General features: G+C 38.3%; 4 protein-coding genes across 5 annotated transcripts in view; 2 read left to right on the forward strand and 2 right to left on the reverse strand.

The window, feature by feature from the left end:
* The first annotated feature begins 3 nt into the window (after positions 1-3).
* On the forward strand, positions 4-2374 carry LOC111784984 (F-box/kelch-repeat protein At5g60570-like). Its single transcript, XM_023665481.1, has 2 exons — positions 4-258; positions 469-2374. Exon 2 carries the CDS (start codon positions 878-880, stop codon positions 2045-2047), a length of 1170 nt encoding a protein of 389 aa, XP_023521249.1. The 5' UTR covers positions 4-258; positions 469-877; the 3' UTR covers positions 2048-2374.
* A 7493-nt stretch (positions 2375-9867) lies between these two features.
* Positions 9868-13553, forward strand: LOC111784988. Its single transcript, XM_023665484.1, has 8 exons — positions 9868-10146; positions 10519-11007; positions 11175-11334; positions 12025-12319; positions 12418-12490; positions 12565-12655; positions 12850-12929; positions 13012-13553. The coding sequence occupies exons 1-8, from the start codon at positions 10066-10068 to the stop codon at positions 13180-13182; spliced, it is 1440 nt and encodes a 479-aa protein (XP_023521252.1). The 5' UTR covers positions 9868-10065; the 3' UTR covers positions 13183-13553.
* A 334-nt stretch (positions 13554-13887) lies between these two features.
* Positions 13888-14496, reverse strand: LOC111784989 (histone H4). The gene has a single exon (XM_023665485.1). The coding sequence runs from the start codon at positions 14430-14432 to the stop codon at positions 14121-14123; it is 312 nt and encodes a 103-aa protein (XP_023521253.1). The 5' UTR covers positions 14433-14496; the 3' UTR covers positions 13888-14120.
* Positions 14497-15677: 1181 nt separating this feature from the next.
* The window catches only part of LOC111784986 (leucine--tRNA ligase, cytoplasmic-like), a gene marked incomplete in the record, with an annotated part of 6670 nt that continues 2657 nt past the window's right edge, over positions 15678-19690 (reverse strand). Inside the window, 3 exon segments of one of the 2 annotated variants that reach the window (XM_023665483.1) lie at positions 15678-15994; positions 17459-19146; positions 19230-19690. In XM_023665483.1, the coding sequence (XP_023521251.1) occupies positions 17481-19146; positions 19230-19690 (2127 nt within the window). 2 annotated transcript variants of the gene reach the window in all.

Here is a 19690-nt window from a genome sequence, read left to right on the forward strand (position 1 = left end):
GAGTGATGATGGTAAAGAGAAGGAGGTGGTACAAGTATCCAAATGTACGGCAATCGCTGCAAAACTGCCTATTTTTCTGGTTTCCATTGCCCCCACTCCCCTCCATCTCTCTCTCAGTACTCTCAATTTTCACGCCGCCGCCTTCCTCCGCCCTCCGCCCTCCGCCCTCCGCCCTCCGTCGGCGGTATGTTTTTCTCCGTCTCCTCTTCCTCCGCTCTCCGGTAACGGAAGGATCCGATTCACTTTCCAATCTTCCTGGTGTGTAATTTTGCTCTTTCCCCCCCTTTTTGGATTATTGATTTTGTGTTTCTTCTGCTGGATCCGCGTTTTAATTTGATTTGGATCTCGACCTGTGTGATTTTCTTTGGTTGGGATCGGATTTGTACCCTGAATTTTTGTGATGAATTGTAATGGAGTCGGAATTGTTGTTTGACTCTTTTTGCTCTTTTGTGTTCTTGATTTTTTCAGATGAGGATTCTGTCGGAATTTCCGGCTAGTGCCTCGAATGCTTCCGGAAAGGCCTCCCAATTCAGGGTATAAGGATTCCAAATCCTCTTGTTTGTTTGTTTGTTTGGATTTGAATGGTTTGAAGATGAACGGTGTTTTGCTTCTTCGGTAATTGTATAGATATATATATATATATATGGAGAAATTTAGGAGTCTATCACGGGCTAGGTTGTTGAAATTGTTGGATTAATGGAAGGAATAAGCAGACGGAATCTGATTGCTCATAAGGATCAGAATTTCTTTCTGGATGTGGGGAGGATGCTGCTGAGATATGGCATAGACAACTTTTTGTTTTAACTTTTCTTTTTGATGGTTTTTGTTTGGTGGATTTGGTGGGGGTTTTTTTGGGTATACTGAAGAGTTTATTAACATGAAAAACAGAATTTGTGTTGATACTTGTATGGAGTTGGATGCTAAAGAAGAAGTACCTCATCATCTCTTGGATTTGAACTCAAGTGGAAGAGTGGATGATGGTCATCACCTTGGATCAAGTGATTCATTGTTCCCTGGTCTTATTGATGATGTTGCCTTGAATTGTCTTGCTTGGGCTTGCCAATCAGATTACACTTCATTGTCGTGCCTTAACTCGAGGTTTAACGAGTTGGTTAGAAATGGTGATTTATATGGGTGGAGAAAACGTTTGGGCATTAAAGAGCATTGGGTGTATCTGGTTTGTGATTTAAAGGGTTGGGAAGCATATGATCCTTTGAGGAAAGTATGGATGACTTTGCCAAAGATGCCTTGTGATGAGTGTTTCAATCACGCTGACAAGGAATCGTTGGCTGTTGGTAGTGAACTGTTAGTTTTCGGCCGTGAGATGTTTGATTTTGCTATATGGAAGTATAATTCAACTTGTAATAGTTGGACAAAGTGTCAAGGAATGAATCGACCTCGCTGTCTATTTGGCTCAGGTAGCCTTGGTTCAATTGCTATTGTAGCAGGTGGGAGTGATATAAATGGGAATATTTTAGATTCAGCAGAGTTGTATGACTCTTCATTGGGCACATGGGAAATGTTACCGAAGATGACGACCCCGCGTAGATTGTGTTCGGGGTTCTTTATGGATGAAAAGTTTTATGTGATCGGTGGAATGTCGAGCTCCACCGTTTCATTAACTTGTGGGGAGGAGTACAATTTTCAAACAAGAAAATGGAGGAAAATTGAGGGAATGTATCCTTATGTTAACAGGGCTGCTCAGGCTCCTCCCCTTGTTGCCGTAGTGGATAACCAATTATATTCAGTGGAGTATTTAACTAACCTGGTTAAGAGGTATGACAAAGTAAAAAACTCATGGAATGTATTGGGAAGGCTTCCTCTGAGGGCGGATTCTTCAAATGGCTGGGGCCTGGCTTTCAAGGCCTGTGGTGAGGAGCTTCTTGTCGTAGGTGGGCAAAAAGGTCCGAACGGTGAAGCAATCGTACTCAACGCTTGTTCTCCGAAGTTCGGCATGAGGAATGGAGCCTTGGATTGGAAGTTTCTTGGTGTGAAGGAGCACGTCGGAGTGTTCGTCTATAACTGCGCTGTCATGGGTTGCTTATAAAATAACTCGACAGAAGAGCCCGACTCCATCGCTAGATCTGTCCCATATGGAGCCCTCGCTACATTTACCTCGGTCGGCTACAACTGTTCATCCCCGTAATGCTTTTTTCAGTTTCTGAATGTGCTTTTCAAGTGTCTCTTCTGTTTCTGTGTTGTCCTGTTGGTTAGTTTGATCTAAGTTCTCTATTGTCTGTTTGTCACATTCATCCTGTTTCCTTCATTGCATCTTTACTAATAAATAGTTATAGCCTCTCCGGTCATTGGATTATTGTTCAATTCTAACATTTCTATGCTTTGATTCAATGGTAAGTCTACTCTCCTATCATCATATCTTACTGTTCGCAGCTCAAAACAGCACGAAAGACCTTTCTTACGCGTCATTTTTAACTCGTAATCGGTCGGGTAAGCTCAAATTTTCTTCCTGGATTGTTGAGATCACAGGAAGGTAAGAGATATTGTGTTATGAAACCAGCTTGATTCTTGTGTTTTCTGAGCTGAAAATGTGAACAGGTGAGAATTTGAGGGTCTAGAAAAGCAGTCCCTCAGGAAGTTGCTATTATTTGAATTTGTCCATTTTTTATAGGAAAAAACTCTCTTTTGGTTAAGTCTTTTCTCAATGCAAGGCTCATATAACTGCAAATTGTGTGGAAAGATTCATGTTTTTACGTCTGGAAAGTTGGTTTTGAGTCGGGTTTAGACGTTTTTTACACCTAACCTAATTGCCCAGACCGAGATGAAGCACCTTGAGTAAGAAAAGAAAGATCGAGGTGATCAATGGAGACTAATGCTTTTGCTGTTGTCTCTGCCATAGCTGCACAGAATACTCACAAGTCTGATACCATTGATGTTTGTGTAGTTGATTCGCCCGAAAAGAGAGAGAGTAAGGAATCGGTTTCTATTAAATAATGAATTTTGGATTGAGTTTTTCGTTTTTTTATTATATATATATATATATATATATATAGTTTCTTTTTCTAGTTTTTAAGAAAAATAAAAAGTGATTGACAACTTTTTGTTTTACCTTTTAATTAAGAAATGAAATTCAAATGCTTGTAAGCTGCCCTATATACTTTTTACCTTTTTGTTAATGGTAAAAGAATCTAAGTTATTCCTAGATGGCAACTACTTTATAGCATCCAAATATTTACTATTTAATCACTTTATAAAGCCTATTCACTCCCCTAACATGCCCAAATATTCTCCTTAAAAGTCGTTAAAAATGAAATGAGACGTTATTACCTTAATTTGAAACTTTAGTATCTGTGATCTAAGAGTTTGTATATCCACGAGGATTTTTAGATCCAATTCGTTAAGGTTTTCATATCACTATCACTGATCATGGTCGACACTAATCAAAACTAGAAGGAAGAGTGAGAACCACGAGCTTAGGGATGTCTACACCACATTAAATACATACATACATATAGAACTAGGACTTTGACCAAGTCAACCCCTCCCTCATTCGATGAGTCCAATGAGCCCGACCAAGTATGAGAGTCAGTTGGGTATACTTTCGATCTTACTTTTCTTATCATATATTTTATTTTTTGTTCTCGTGATTTATTAGAATGACTACTTAACTAGTGAGGAGAAAAAGACGACTTTAATTGTGGGTTTTTCTTTTTATCGTTTATAATGTGTGTAATGGTTAATGTTGTATTATCTTTTTTTCTTCACGCAATTGGTATCAGAGCTTTTGATTTTGTAGTTCTTCAAGTTTTGAGGAAACCACGAAGTTCAATGGAACAAATTTAGGTACGGTAAGATAAGGTCAAGGGTTATGTAACCTTTCAAAAGGGTTCAGAGCGATATCTCTCCCAGTAAGATGTGGTATGAGGACGAACTAAGTAGGAAGCTGGTCAGCACGTGACACCCGAATAAATGGGGTGTACTATGTCAACGGGGAATGTCGGGGCCATCAGATGTCGAATCCAGATTCTGAATCAATTTGGATTTTGAATCCTAATTTGAATCCTAATTTGAATCCTATGCATGGGTGTCTCGTGACCATGTCACAGGGAAATGTCAGGCCGCTAGGTGCTAAATTTAGATTCTGAATTCTGAGCATATCCTGATATGAATCCTAGGCATGGGTCGTTACATAATGTCTCATGACCATGTCACAGGGGAATGTCGGGCCACCAAGTACCAAATACAAATTCTGAATCCTAGGCATGGGTCGTTAAAGAATGTCTCGTGACCATGTCATAAGGGAATGTCAGGCCACCAAGTACTGAATTCAGATTCTAAGCCCTAAGCATGAGTCATTACAAAATGCCTCGTGACCATGTTACAGTGGAAAGTCGGGGCCATCAAGAGTCGAATTCATATTGTATATCCTAATCTAAATCCTTGGAATAGGTAATTACAGAATGCCTCTAGTGCTAAAATTTTCTCTCCTCAGTCGTGCCATCCTCGCAAAGTGCACCCAACTTCATCGTGAGCGATCGTCTCTTCTTCGTTCCTCCGTTCAACTGATTCATTCTATCATCTTCTCTCTCATTCGTTCCATTCTTCTATGTTATTCATTCCATTCGAGCAACATATTCATTAAAAAATAACTTTATTTTTATTTTCCTTTTTATTATACAATTAATATTAAAAATAAAAATAATTAATTAAATAAACTTTATATAGAATGTGGGTCCCACACCCACAAACCACATTTAAATTGAAAATGAAACATCTTCATCAAAGAACAATTTTTTTGTGGGACCACACAACCATTCCATTGCCTTTGGAACAAAGTTATTCTCTTTATCTTAATACAAATTTATATATTTAAAAATGAAATCAAATTCTTTTAATATGGTTTGAATGATTATAGTCAAATTAGATTATATGGTCCCGACATTCTCCTGCATCCCCAACAACATGGTCACGTTATCTACTTTTCGCTTCTAACACACCAACAGAAGTCCTTCCAACATGTTTTGTTTTTCACTCACATGTATTTTACGAAAATTTCGACTTCACCCAGTATAAAATTGCTCTAAGTAAAGCACGCTTAACCCTAAAGTTCTTAAGATTGAGCCCGTGAAAAGGAAGATATACCTTGTTAGTATAGATAGTGACTTTCAATTCTTTTACACTTTCAACTCGGTATCAGTAGTTCCTATAATTATATTAAAAAAAAAAAAAACATGAATTAGTTTGAATTGTGGTCGTCCAAAAGTCAAAAGACAACTCTTTCAAGGTGAAGGAAGATGTGTTTTAATCTTTTAAATTTGCGAAAAAAGAAATTAAAAAAAAAAAAAAGTAATAATAAAAGGAAAGCCTTGAAAAAAGAACTCAAGCTTGCAACTTTACAAGGCCACCTTTTCCATCTTAAATTAAATTAAACCCTAAAATTTTAAATTAATTCTAAAAGTAATTTCTTTTATTAATTGGTGTCTCTCACCAACAAAATATTCTCTAGTATCACTAGAAAATTATAATTTTTTTTTTAAATGTGGTTTTTTTTTTTTTTTGTTGCAAATTCGAGCTTTTGGCAGAGTCTTCGAAGGGCATTTAGCACATAGCATGACATTTCACCAACAGATGGATGGAGAAACCGAGCATTTAATTCAAACCTTGAAAGACATGCTACGCATGATTTTTCAAGTAACTGGGGCTCTCGCATCCCCGCTTTCACCTTATGGAGTGTGCTTATAATAATAGTTATCAAGTAACCATTGACACGACACCATTTGCCACCCTTATATGAAAAGAGGTGCAAGTCCCCTGTTTGCTAAGATGAGGCAGAAGAACTCAAGTTGTTGAGTTTTAAGTTGGTCCATGTGTGAGATTTCACATTGGTTGGGAAGGGGAACATAACATTCCTTATAAGAGTGTAGAAACCTCTCTCGAGCAAACGTATTTTAAAATCATAAGGCTGACGGCGATATGTAACGAGATAAAGTGAACAATATATGCTAGTACTGGGCTTAAATTATTACACCAAGTCACGAATGATGCGAACAACACAAAGTAGATAGAATAGTTACGACGATAGGGTATTCCTAAAGGTGGAGGACAATGAAGGATGTTCTGAGGTTCTGTTTTATTAGACCATTTGAAATTCTTGAGCAAATTGACCTAGCCTTAACGTCATCGCTCTCCACAGTTCATAATGTGTTTCATGTTTTCATCTTACAGAAGTACACAGCAAATCATTTTCACTTGGTTCACTTTAAGCCTTTACGTTTAAACGAGAGCTCGAGTAATGAGGAAAACCCTAACGAAATTCTTACGAGAGAGCTGTGTACTCTACAGTAATCGAGAGATAACACTTGTTATAATTCTCTAACGATCCATCGGTAATTAATTTATATTTATTTTATTTTAATTTATTTTAATAATCTAAGACGAAATATTCTACATCGAATTCACACTCTCCCAAGAAAATTTTAAAATTTTAAATTAAAGAAATAAAAAATAAAAAATAAAAAGTAGAAACCAAAAGGAAAAATAAGGATTTAATCGGCGATTTGCAGGTGACTCCAATCATCACACCCACGCCCTAGCTGAGCTGGCAGCTCCATTACCATTGGAATTATATTCCAACCATAATATGGAAAATAAAAATAATTTTCATTACCATTTCATATGAATTTCTTTTTCTTTTAATTTTTTTTTTAATTTTTATTACGTCCTTCGAGCTCTACTTATAGAGTTAAATGCATAGTATTCCTCTACACACGATTCACGCACGCACACATGAACCCATTAGATGAGATCATTAACGTCTAGGTCTGATTATGAGCTACGTTCCTGCTGCCCAAAACTAATGAAGAAGAAAGGAACACAAATCAGGCCTAAACGTAGCTCAATATCAAACATAAATTCTTTACAGAACGTACAGACATATTCATAGCGTTTAATTCATGTTTATCATATATACTACATCATGGTATCTTATAAGACGTGAACATTGTCATATCAATATAACAGTCATAATCAAACATACACATGAGTTCCATGTTAACAGGGTTACAGAGTAGGTGTTATTCATGCGTCAAACAATTTTATCCAACTTAGCCCGTACACATTCAAACAATAGGTTTACGTATAGTTTTAGGCTCAACTTGGTGCTCGAAGCTCATTCTAGTTAACTGTTTCTATGTTCAGCTCAACTAGAATTTAGGTTCTTCGATGATATTCCATTCATTCAGAAATTCAAGCGTAGAGTCTATTGGTGATGGCATATATCTTCTTAATTTTATAAAAGAAATTAAAATTAATTATTACTTAAAATAAACTGATAATTACTTAATCTTTTAATCTTTTGATGTCATTTCAAATAATTTTGAGAATTTATATTGGTTGATTATAGCTTTTACTTAATTATTTTATTCCAATTATTAATGGCTATTATTCATATTCCATCTTCTAATGGCTTAAATTTTTTAAGTTGGAATTTTAGAATTTTATACCCGGGTTGGATAAGATTGGGTCGAAATTTTTTGAACGAATTGGGTTAGATTGCCCGAGGTTTTTTTAATTATTATTTTTTTAAAAAAAACCCTTATTTTTCCATTATACATATTACTTTAATAATTAAATTTTCATAAAGTTACAACTCAGTACTAATATCTGTTACAAACCACAAATATCCTTCATGTTCGTAATAATCTTAAAAATAGAATTGGGTTGTAACCCTTTTTTTGTGTTGGTTGGATTAATGTGACAAAAAAAAAATGTCAACCCGCGTATTAATTCAAATTTTTCGGGTTTTAAAAAATTAACTCAATTGATATTGAAAAAAAAAAAAACTTAACTCAACCCGCTATAAATGTAATTTCTAAAATTCATCAAAATTTTTTAAATGGAGTATTAACTAAATCCGTCCAATAGTAAATATATTTTTAAATTTTTTTTTAAATATTAATCAAATTAAAAAAAATTAAGTGTATTATTTAAACAAATTTGAGGTTTTTTTTTTTTTTTTTCTATGGATTAATCATTGGGAGACAAAATGATTTGAACCCATTAATTGTGCTAAAAAGAGGATATAAATGCAAGTATTTATCATCAACTCACCCACCAACAACAAATTTGTATAAAAAATATTCAGCCACAAATCAAAGTTGACTAATTTCCTTCTATCTTTCTCGGGGTTCGAACATACTGCAATCTACTAACTCTTCATTGTTGGATGGACTTTCACGTTCGCTCTCTCTCTTATTAAGTTCCCGACTTTGAGTTTCATTAGGTCAAGTGTGTATCGAGAAAGTACGAGAGATTTATCCCTTTTTCAAAGATATGAATAATGAGACCTCAATCCAAAATATCAATACGAGGGTTTTAAATTCATACGGTTTGATATCAGTATCACAGATCAATCAATAGCTCGGTTGTTTCTTATAAATTAGATTTTGATTCAGTTTGAGTTTGGTTGAATTGTTGAAAATTTTAAGATTTTGATTCGATTTACGAGTTGACGTTTTTTTTATAAGGCTGAAAATTGAAATATAACCACGTACCATATCGCAGAAGAACGTTTGTGAGGATAGTATTTATGCTTGGAAATTGAAAATTGAAATCTAAAGATATCCTCATGGAAACGAGGTGTAAGTAACCGAACCACGTACCATATTGCCGGAGAATGTTTGAGTCATCAAGTTCAAATTTAGATCCTCGAGATATATATATATAATTAAAATGAATAAGCAAATTGTAAAAATCCGTAAATTTCACGCCATCAAAAATTGAAAATGGAATATATGCTTTTCATTCATATTTTCCATTATTGACAAGTGGAGAATCTATCAAACACGAAATCATCATCTTCGGAATCTCTATTCTCTTCCTCTTTGACGCCAGTGTCGTTTTTATCCTTCATTACACTATCGACGAGGTTGACAAAATTGACTATGACTCGTTCATTGTATTCACGAGTGACAATTTGTCTCTCACGTACTTTTTCTTGTCCTCACCAACATTTTAGCTGAACTCGAACTCTTTACTATCAAAACAGACATAATGTGACGTGAAATTGAAAGTTTATGATCTTTACCCATAAAGTTCAATTTAAAAAATGCCAACGAAAGTTCGTAAACTTGTAAATATATAATCTTAAAGGAAGAAATCTAAGAAATGACCAAACTTGAATTGAACAAGAGAACAAAAAGGAAGTAAGAAGAATAACCGCTCTCTAAGGCCACTTGAAATCTCGTTTTTGTGGAGTGGTTAAGCTCTAGTATTTACAAGGGTTGGAGTGTTTAAATGCATTCGCCTAACATGGATGCGTCTCGTTATTGTAATCGTTCAAGCCCACCCGCTAACAAATATTGTCATTTTTTGTATTTACATTTTCGGCATTTCGCTCAAAGTTTTTAAAACTTAAAACACTTATGTTTGAGAGAGGTTTCCACGCCCTTGTAAAAAAATGTTTGGTTCTGCTCTCCAACAGGGGATCTCACAATTCACCCCTCCAGTGCCCAACATCCTCCCTGGCTCTCGAACCCTTCTTCAATCGATGTGGGACTCTCCAATTCACCCCTTTGGGACCAGTGTCCCTGCTGGCACACCACCTCGCGTCCACTCCCTTCAGGGCTCAGCCTCTTCGTTGGCACATCGTTCAGTGTCTAGCTCTGATATCATTTATAACAGCTCAAACTCCCCGCTAACAAATATTCTCTTTGATTTTTCGTTTCAAACGTCCCCTCAAAATTTTTAGAATGCATTTACTAAAGAAGATTTCGAAATTGAATATAAAAAATATATTGTTATCCTCCACAGTTAGACATGCCACAGCAAAGAGCAATACTTATTCAGTGCCAGTGGCATCAGTAGCTCCACCTTTTGCTGCAATAAATATAGCGTTGGGGCTTCTTCTTTCATCCTTTTTTCACTTTTTTCTCACACCCCATTCCCCATTTCTTTCTAATTTCCCCCTCTCCAAGCTCTCTCTCTCCCTCTCTCTCTCTCTCTCTCCGGCCTCTTTTCTGTGTAAAGCCGATTGAATTTGAATGTTCTTCGTGGCTTTTGGCGAGTTTTTTCTTCTGGGTTTGTGCGGTTTGTGGATTCTAAGCTCTAATGGAAAACGGGGATAAGCTTGTTCTTGAAGGAACCGAGATGGGTTCACGTGAGGGAACCATTTCAATTCCTCTCGAAAAGGTATGATCAATGAATGAACGATGTTCTCTGTTTCCTTTTACGTTTTCTTTTCTGGGTAATCTTCTGTTTCTCGTTTATTTTAATGGGTTTTCTCTTTATCCTCTGATTTTCTTATGCAATTCTGTAAGAACATTACTTAAACTGAGCTAAGATGCAAGAGGAGTGAAGGATTGTAGCTGTTTTAGTCTAGATTTTCATGTTCTAAGTATTGAATCCTTATATTAAACTGATGAATCGTGATGATATCTACTCTTCTGTTGATTTGTGATCGATTATCACTAGTTTTAATACCTAAAATCTTCATCTGAGTGTGCTGTGAAATGCCCTGTTCTTGTTCCTGTTCTATGTTCTTATATTCAGTTCTTCATCCAGGATGAGCGCACAGCTGGGATAACTGAGGAAATTGAGCATTCTAATCAATGGAAGAGACCGAATCTTATACTCGAGATACCGTCTCGAACACCCGAATCGTCGCCTCGAGATTATCAGGCTATAAAGATGCCTCAAACTCCTAAGAAAGTGAATTTTGTATTGACACCAAGCCCCTCAGATGCAAGAATTAATGGATCTGGATCACCTGGTCCATCTTCATCTAGAGGCAAATCATCTATAAGAAGTCTTTTTCCCAAGTTAAGCTTCATCCATAGAAGTTCTTCAGATATTGAGAAGGTTGCCAATGTTGTTCTTGAAGGTTCATCCAATGGGGCTCAAGAGAAGCCTTCAATAGCTAGGTCCTTGTCTCTTACTAAGATATTTACCCCTAGGATAAAGAGGACTTCATCTCTACCTGTTACTACGATCATTCACTCGAACCCCGAATCGACACATGGAGGAAGTAGAGGAGGAGCTACCAACCTTATGGTATGTATCCACTTGTGTCATTGTTCTCCTTTTAACCGGGTCGAAGGCTCGAGCATTTTCAACAAATTCTTTGTTCTTTTCATGTCTGGTTGTATAGGTGACAAGAAGTTATATTTGAACACGTATACAACTTGTGTAATGTTATTTGATCTTTGTGTTTTGTGCAGGGGAAAGGAGCGCAACGACAAATTTCTCGATCTCTTTCGGTCCCGTTGAATGATAAAGAGTCGAGCTTGAGGAGGATGGACTCGTTTTTTCGTGTTATTCCTTCGACTCCGCTTGTGAAGGGAGGAAGTGGAAAGCTAGATGTAACCATAGAGGAAGCTGGTATGATTCGATGAAAGAATATCGACTACTTCTTTATTACTTTTTTTTTCGTTTTTCTTTCTAATGAAACTAACTTGGAGTTAGTCGAACGGTTAAGGCTGTAAGATCCTACATCAGTTGGGGAGGAGAACGGAACATTCCTTATAAGGGTGTGGCAACCTCTCCCTAGCAGACACGTTTTAAGAACCTTGAGGGGAAGCCCGATAGGGATAGCCCAAAAAGAACAATATTTACTAGTGATGAGCTTGGACTATAGTAAATGATATTAAAGCCGGAGATTAAACGATGTGCCAGCAAGGAGGCTGATCCCCGAAGAGGGTGGACAAGAGGCAGCGTGCCAGTAAGGACGTTGGGCCTCGAAGGGGGTGGATTGGAGGGTCCCACATCGATTGGAGAAGGGAACGAGCGTCATCTAGGACCCTGGGCTCCAAAGGGGGGTGGATTGTGAGATTCCATCTCAGTTGGGGAGGAAAACGAAGCATTCCTTATAAGGGTGTGGAAACCTCTCCGTAGCAAACTCGTTTTAAAAATTTTGAGGGGAAGCCTGAAAGGGAAAGCCCAGAGAGGACAATGTCTGCTAGTGGTGGACTCGGGCCGTTACAAAGGCGTTACTAGCAAGATCTTCTACTCACGTTAAGGGGAAAAGTTCAATTCAAGAACTAATTTAATGGTGTCTTCTTCATGGTTCAGAAGAAGATAATGCTGGTGAAGATATACCTGAAGAAGAAGCTGTTTGCAGAATCTGTTTGGTCGAGTTGTGCGAGGGCGGCGAGACGCTAAAGATGGAATGCAGCTGCAAAGGTGAACTGGCTTTGGCACATGAGGACTGTGCCATCAAATGGTTTAGTATCAAGGGCAATAAGACATGTGATATCTGCAAGGAAGAGGTCCGAAACTTACCCGTTACTCTGTTACGGATTCAAAGTATTCGAGCTCGAAGCACCGGAGCAATCCGAGCTCTGCAGGAAGATGTCAATGGCTACAGGTATTCGACCTAAACATACCATCCATTTTCATCTTTGTATAGCTTGTTCTTTTATGATCATCCTATTGATACAACTTTCAATGTGCAAATCTTTTTAGGGTCTGGCAGGAAGTTCCCGTGCTCGTCATCGTGAGCATGCTTGCCTATTTCTGTTTTCTCGAGCAACTTCTGGTACGATTCTCGTCTCTACGTTTTGCTCATCGAGTTCTTGGCACATTCCCTTGAAAAACGTCGTCGTCTTTCAGGTCGGTAGAATGGGGAGTGGTGCAATCGCGATATCCCTGCCTTTTTCTTGTGTACTTGGACTGCTTTCATCCATGACCTCATCAACTATGGGTAGGCAATCTAATAATGCTGCATAACCCTATCTGATCTTTATCGTTTTTGTTAGTTTCGGAGTTCGCCGACCATCATCGTGTCAAAAAGTGGTCATTTTGCAGCCATTAGTGTGATCGTTTTTTTCATTTCGGAACTTATTATGGAACAAGATTTCAAATTTTCAGTATCCTAACCTCGTGAATTATATATAGTTAAGAGAAGATTCGTCTGGGTGTACGCCTCGTTTCAATTTGCTCTTGTCGTTCTCTTCGCACATATCTTTTACACCGTGGTGAGAACTCTATGCACATAAATCTTTTTTATTGAATTAAGATGTTATTTTCAATCTGGTGTTGCTTCCCTGGTTGCAATAGGTGGGAATACAAGCAGTTCTATCTATTCTTCTTGCAACATTTACCGGGTTCGGTGTCGTGATGAGCGGTACTTCGATCCTAGTTGAGTTTATCAGATGGAGAAGAAGATGGCAAGCTTCATTGGAGCAACATCAAACGCAGATGATCACACGACCGAGTCATTTCGCTTGAACATCAAGTGCATAACAAACTAACCATTGAGGCTGGTATCGACACCAGCCCGAACCAGATAGATACTACAGAAACGATAGCAGATGTTCAATTTGCTACGTATACTATAGATGGTTTCGCAAGCAAGTTCGATCAAGTCAAGGCAAACTAAGTCAAGGCAAACTAAGCTGTGTGTAAATGAGAGATTTGTGGTGTTGTTTACTTGTGTTTTCAAGTCAATGAGGAATTGGCTTCATAGACTTTCTTTTTGGTTCTTTTTTCATGGCGTTTTGCAGAAGCAAGCTGCAATGTTCTTCCCAGTGGTGGATGAGTTCATTGAGTCCATTTGTGAGAAAGTTCATGTTATGAAGATTTGTGTTTTATAGAACAAATCATTCCTACGTTCGGTTCTTCAAGTTAAACTACCAAAAATTTGAACTACAAAAAAACACTGATATTTAACAATCATAATGGAAATTATCATTTATTCTCAAACAATTTGGCAACTTAATTAGCATAATCGAAGCCCTTCGCAATCGAAAGTGAAAGCGGGAGATCGAAAACTTCTAAAATTTTCAAATATCTCTTGAATTGTCAGAAAAAAGAGATTGTGAAATTTTCATCTGAAAAAGCAATGCATGAAGATTACATCTGAAAATGATCTAAAATACTCTATGAGAGTTGAGAGTATCGTTTAGAAATCAGATCCAACAAACAGAAGCATGGTAAGCTTAGAGTCTGAAGCAAACAGTTTCTAATTAGACAAAAGAAGATTTCCAGTTACAGAATAATCCATCAAACGAGAGATACGATTAGCTCGCTGCTGATCGGAATCAATGTTCAAGGCTAACATAATCAGCAATAATATACAGTTTTTCTCCAGAATCAGAACCAGTTTCCACGTTCATACCACCGAAATCATTTAATCTCCAATATCCAAGCCCTAGATCCTAAAATCCCTAACCTCCAAAGCCGTAAAGAGTGCGACCTTGCCTCTTGAGAGCATACACAACATCCATGGCGGTGACGGTCTTCCGGCGAGCGTGCTCGGTGTAGGTGACGGCATCACGAATGACATTCTCGAGGAAGATCTTGAGAACGCCGCGAGTCTCCTCGTAGATCAGGCCGCTGATACGCTTTACGCCGCCTCGCCTGGCCAGACGCCGAATTGCCGGCTTCGTGATTCCTTGAATGTTATCTCTCAGAACCTTCCGGTGCCTCTTCGCTCCTCCTTTTCCAAGGCCCTTTCCTCCCTTGCCTCTGCCGGACATTGTCGCTGCGCTTGAGATTGGTAGATGAGGATTCAAATCTACAGAGAAAAAACTCAGGTCCCTGCTGTGTAAGAAAACTGACAGAGTTCGTTGTATTTATAGAGAAAGGAGATGGAAGGTTGGCCGTTGGATGGCGATCCGTGTGTCGAAATAATTTTATTTTATGGCCGTCCGATTTCACGTGGATTGTGCCTTTAGTGGCTGGATGAATGTGTCTCGCGGATTGAGGATTTTTCTTTTTCTTTTTCTTTTTTTCCAAAGAATCAACAAGTGTTCCTAAGACGCTATATTCTCGACCCTTCTAATTATAATCTAACTCAATTTTACCGTTATAAAAATTAGAAATATTTAACGTACATATTTGATATTTTAGTTATTAATATGATATTATTTTTTTAATCTAATAAAAAAAATTAAATAATTAAAAAAAATAAACAATTCGACCGTTCAATCAAAACTAATCTAAAAACAAATGATTAGGTTGGATCGTGAATCTTATTTAGATCATTAGGCTCCTCAACACTCTCACCATCGACCAGACAAACCATCTAAAAAACAATGAATTTTGTCTGTTTGCATGTTATCATGTTGCCTCGATTCGAGATTTTGATTAGTTGTCTTTATTTGAGTGTTAAGGTGATGGATAAAACTTGCAACTTCATCTCGTGATCAACTTGAATGCCAGATGAATTATCCTCTCAATCGACACTAGATTGTGATGAAATTTATTGAGTTACTTCGACGAGTTCTTGTTTGTTTCGAGGTTTAGTCTCGTGATGGCTTAAACAAAGGTGATTTAAGAAAAAAACTTAGACACTCTCGAAGAAGTTCAAATTACGACATACCCATCTTATAAAACCTTTTCATTAAAAAAAAAAAAAAAAAAAAATTGAAAGAATACACACAAAAAACTTATAATAAAAAAACATTTAATCTAGCAAGGAACCCATCCATCCGATCCGAGATCTCTCGAGCACTCTAAATTCTATAATTTCTCTTCCCATAGCTCCGGCACGATAGCATACGCCCTCCCTCCCGTACCACAAAATCTTTTCTTTCTCGCATAATTTCAACATATCGATCTATAATAAAGATTATTAATCGAAATACATTGATACTTTCAAACAATTTTCACTCCAAGCCATACATTACATTACAGCTCAAAAGAACAAACAAGAGAGAATGAAATAATTTAGTGAATCAAGAGAGAAGGAAAACATAGGTCCAGAAACCAAGATTTTAGTATACCTTGATCTAACAAGTGAAATTAGTAGCAACAGTGTGATATACAAATGTTTTTTTTTTGCAAGGAAATTGTCTTCTGTTAAACAATGCAAACAAGTTATCATTAATAAGAACTTTCACAGTTACCATTCAGTTCACAATCAGTAAAGTTTACTCATGGCAGCAGGCAGCAAAACTGAAATATGCTCATAATCGAAGCCTTACGAGTAACATCGGCAATGAAAGAAGGGATAGTTCGAGTAACGGGCATGCATTGTAGAACTTAAAAGGGAAAACCATGAACCCATACTTGGACATCAACAGGATGCTGCAAGAAACTATAGATTATGTTTCACTAAGGTTAAAAATAATGCGTGAAAAGTTCAATGTAACAAACTTGGCCCAACACTATAGATTATGTTTCACTCAAGTTGAAAATAATGCGTGAAAAGTTCAATGTAACAAACTTGGCCCAACAGTAGATGCACGGATTGCAAATAACAAGGAAACAAAGCTGCCACTCGCAACTTACTCATAACACTTGTTTCTGTACCATATTGAGCAATGAGGCCTCATCTCCCACTATCAAGCAATGAAGCCATCTCCCACTATCATACCAAAAAGTATTAGTTGAAATTATCTTGTCAGATCCATTGGACAGATTGGAGAGAGGAATGAGGGACAGGAGGGACGCTTGGTCTTGAAGGAGGGACGCTGGGTCTTGAAGGAGGTGGATTGTAAGATCTCATATCGGTTGGAGAGGAAAACCAAGTATTCTTTATAAGGGTGTGGAAATCTCAGGGAAAGCCCAAGGAGGACAATATCTGTTAGTGGTGGGCTTGAACTATTACAAATGGTATTAGAACTAGACACCGAGCGGTGTGCCAATGAGGCGCTGAGCCTCAAAGAGAGGTGGACACTAGGCGGTGTGCCAGCGAGGATGTTGAACCTTGAAGGGGGGTAGATTGTGAAATCCCACATCGATTGGAGAGGAACGAGTGGCAGCGAGGACGCTGAGCCTCGAAGGGGGTAGATTGTGAGACCCCACATCGGTTGGAGAGAGGAACAAAACATTCTTTATAAGGGTGTGGAAACCTCTCCCTAGCAGACGCGTTTTAAAAATCTTGAGGGGAAGTTCGAAAAGGAAAGCCCAAAGAAGACAGTATCTGCTAGCAGTGGGCTTGGACTGTTACAAATGGTATCTGAACCATACAGGGCGGTGTGCCAGTGAGGACGCTGAGCCCCAAAGGGAGGTGGACACAGTGTGGTGTGCCAGCGAGAACGTTTGGCCCCAAAGGGGGGTGGACACCAGGCGATGTGCCAGCGAGGACATTGAGTCCTGAAGAGATCTCACATCAATAGAGGAACAAGTTCCAACGAGGATACTAAGCCCCAAAGGCGGTGGATTGTGAGATCCCACATCAGTTGGAAAGGGGAACGAAGCATTCTTTACAAGGGTGTGGAAACCTCTCCTTAGCAGACGCGTTTTAAAAACCTTGAGGGGAAGCCCAAAAGGAAAAGTCCAAAGAGAACAATATCTACTAGCGGTGGGCTTCGGCAGTTACATATCTTCACAATTATAACATTCTACCCATCCTCAAAATTTTGTAAGCTCATAATTCAACGTGTTGAAACTAAAACTTCAAAGAAAACTACACCGACCTATTAAAATTTACTTTTTGGGCCAAAAGAAATTCACTCTTTATAAGATCAGAAATCTAGAATTGCATAAAGAACTTAGCAAAAATAGCGAGTCTAATAAAACAGTAGAGTATAAAGCCAGAAAGACAATTAACCCTCACCAGAATGCCTTGAATATTGTTCTCAACTTGTTAAGAAAATGGCAGTAGGATTCCCAGGGGATGGAGGATTCTGAGTCAACAATGAAGCCAAAGCACCGGCTTTTGCAACAGCATCTGGATCAGATGCACACAAAATCTCCACCTCTTCCAAACCTATTTGCCTCTTGATCAACTCCAAGTTCTCTCTAAGGACGTCCATCTCCCCAAATGGAAGCTTCAAGTCCAAGGCCTGAACCCCAAGTGCAGCAGCCTCATCCTTCTTAAACCTCAAGAATGGCATACATTGCTTCTGTGTTTTTTTAAAATCTGCTGCCTGCCCAACTGAACTGTTCTGTAGTGCCTCCATTATTTCACTATCTGGTGCAAACGTACGTCTAGTCGGGTCAAATTTACTTCGGAGTATCCTTAGGCATTCTGCTTTCCATCCGTCGAATTGCTCGTTCACATATACCAAGCCAGTTAATTTCTTGTCCTCAATCACCATTGTGACAGGAGCACCCTTCTTGTTGCCCTTTTTAGATCCTAAAAGTTGCTTTTGAAGAAGCTTCCTCATCAAAACTATTGAGTCTTGGAGATATTTGTTCGCAATTTTGAGAGTTAAATCAGGAGAATCGGCCAAAGGCCAGCCAGAATTAATAACAAATCCTTCTTTCTTCAACATTTCCCTCCAAACATATTCTGCATAGTGTGGACAGATTGGAGTAATAAGTCGCGTCTGGACATCCATAAAACGGAAAACCAAATCACGATTCATGCCTCCAGCGCCACATGAAAACCTGTACTCGTCCCTAGCTGCTTGGAGATCATAAAAACCGGTCTTCAGAGCTTCCCGAAACATGTAATCCTTGTAATTTTTCTCGGTCGTTCTAACAGCTATATTAATTTCGTTTTCAAATACCCGATCAGCATAAGTTGATGGAGGGCCTGTTCTAAGGAATGAAGCAGAATCAGCCTGTAGAATATCTTCCATCCATGCAATTTCTTTAGTCAAACGTAATATTGCAGCATTTGCAGTCTCAAAAACAAAATTTGCATCATCGACACCATCGCCAGCATCAGCCAATGAGAATCGTGTGGCATCGGCAGAAAATTCTTCGATTGCCTGACGCAGAGTTCTAAAATTCCCAGTAGACTTAGACATCTTTTCAGAATTAAGCATGATGTGCCCATTACATCTGAACCCACGAGGCCAATGGTGCCTTGGCATAATTGCAGCATGATTGTAAATACAGAATGTCAAGTGATTCTGAATAAGATCTTTTCCAGAAACCCTAAGATCAAATGGATACCAATACTCAAACTCCTGTTTCATCTTATTAAGAACCGACTGTGAGATACCAGTTGATTTTGGTTCTGCAGCACCACAAAAGATAAAATCCCACACTTCATCGGTCATCTGCTCGGGCTTGATTGCAGAGGCATCTGATGCATACAAGTCCCCATTATGCAAAAAGTGAGCAATGGTGTAGTAAGCCATGTAAATGGTGGAATCAGATAATGATTCAACTAGAAATTGTTCATCCCAAGGAATACGCGTTCCAAGGCCAAAACTACGTGAGCATGCCCACTGGTTAAGCCAACTAAGTGTGTGCTGAAACCCATGCCTTGTCTCATCAGAAAACAGATTCATGTTGGCCAAGCAATCTTCAGCCAACTTCTTCCATTCTGATTCCCCATATGTGATGTACCTGTTCAAAACACCATTAGAATACTATTAGGTCAATCATGATATGCTTAGTCATCAACTAATGAGTTAGTTAGAGATAGTCACCATTGATCTGTAAGAGCTACAATGCACTCATCTCCAGACCGGGAGGTAACACGCTTCTCAGGTTCACTGTATGGGATAGCTTGACCAGTTTCAATTAGCTTGCTCCGAATCATAGGCTTTGCTTCCTGCACTTTCCTCCCAGAAAATTCACCAACAATTAGTGTTCCATCAGTAAATCCTTTCAAATATGTTAATCTTTTAGCTTCAGCAAGCTTGTCCTTTTCATTCTGACTTTTAATTTTTAGATCCACGCAAACTTTTTCAGCAGCCCTATCTCCAAATTCTGGGATATCAATAATGGGAACAATGTCATAGGGAAGCACCCATTCATCTTTAACACCATATTTGGCCCTAAGAGCTGGTTTTGATTTTAAATCATGCATTGCCATATAATCATCAGGAGCATCACTAGGTACACTGGTCACGATACCAGTTCCCTTATCCGTGAGAATTGTAAGCAT

Source organism: Cucurbita pepo, unplaced genomic scaffold (genome assembly GCF_002806865.2).
Source record: "Cucurbita pepo subsp. pepo cultivar mu-cu-16 unplaced genomic scaffold, ASM280686v2 Cp4.1_scaffold000318, whole genome shotgun sequence".
Classification (NCBI taxonomy): domain Eukaryota; kingdom Viridiplantae; phylum Streptophyta; class Magnoliopsida; order Cucurbitales; family Cucurbitaceae; genus Cucurbita; species Cucurbita pepo.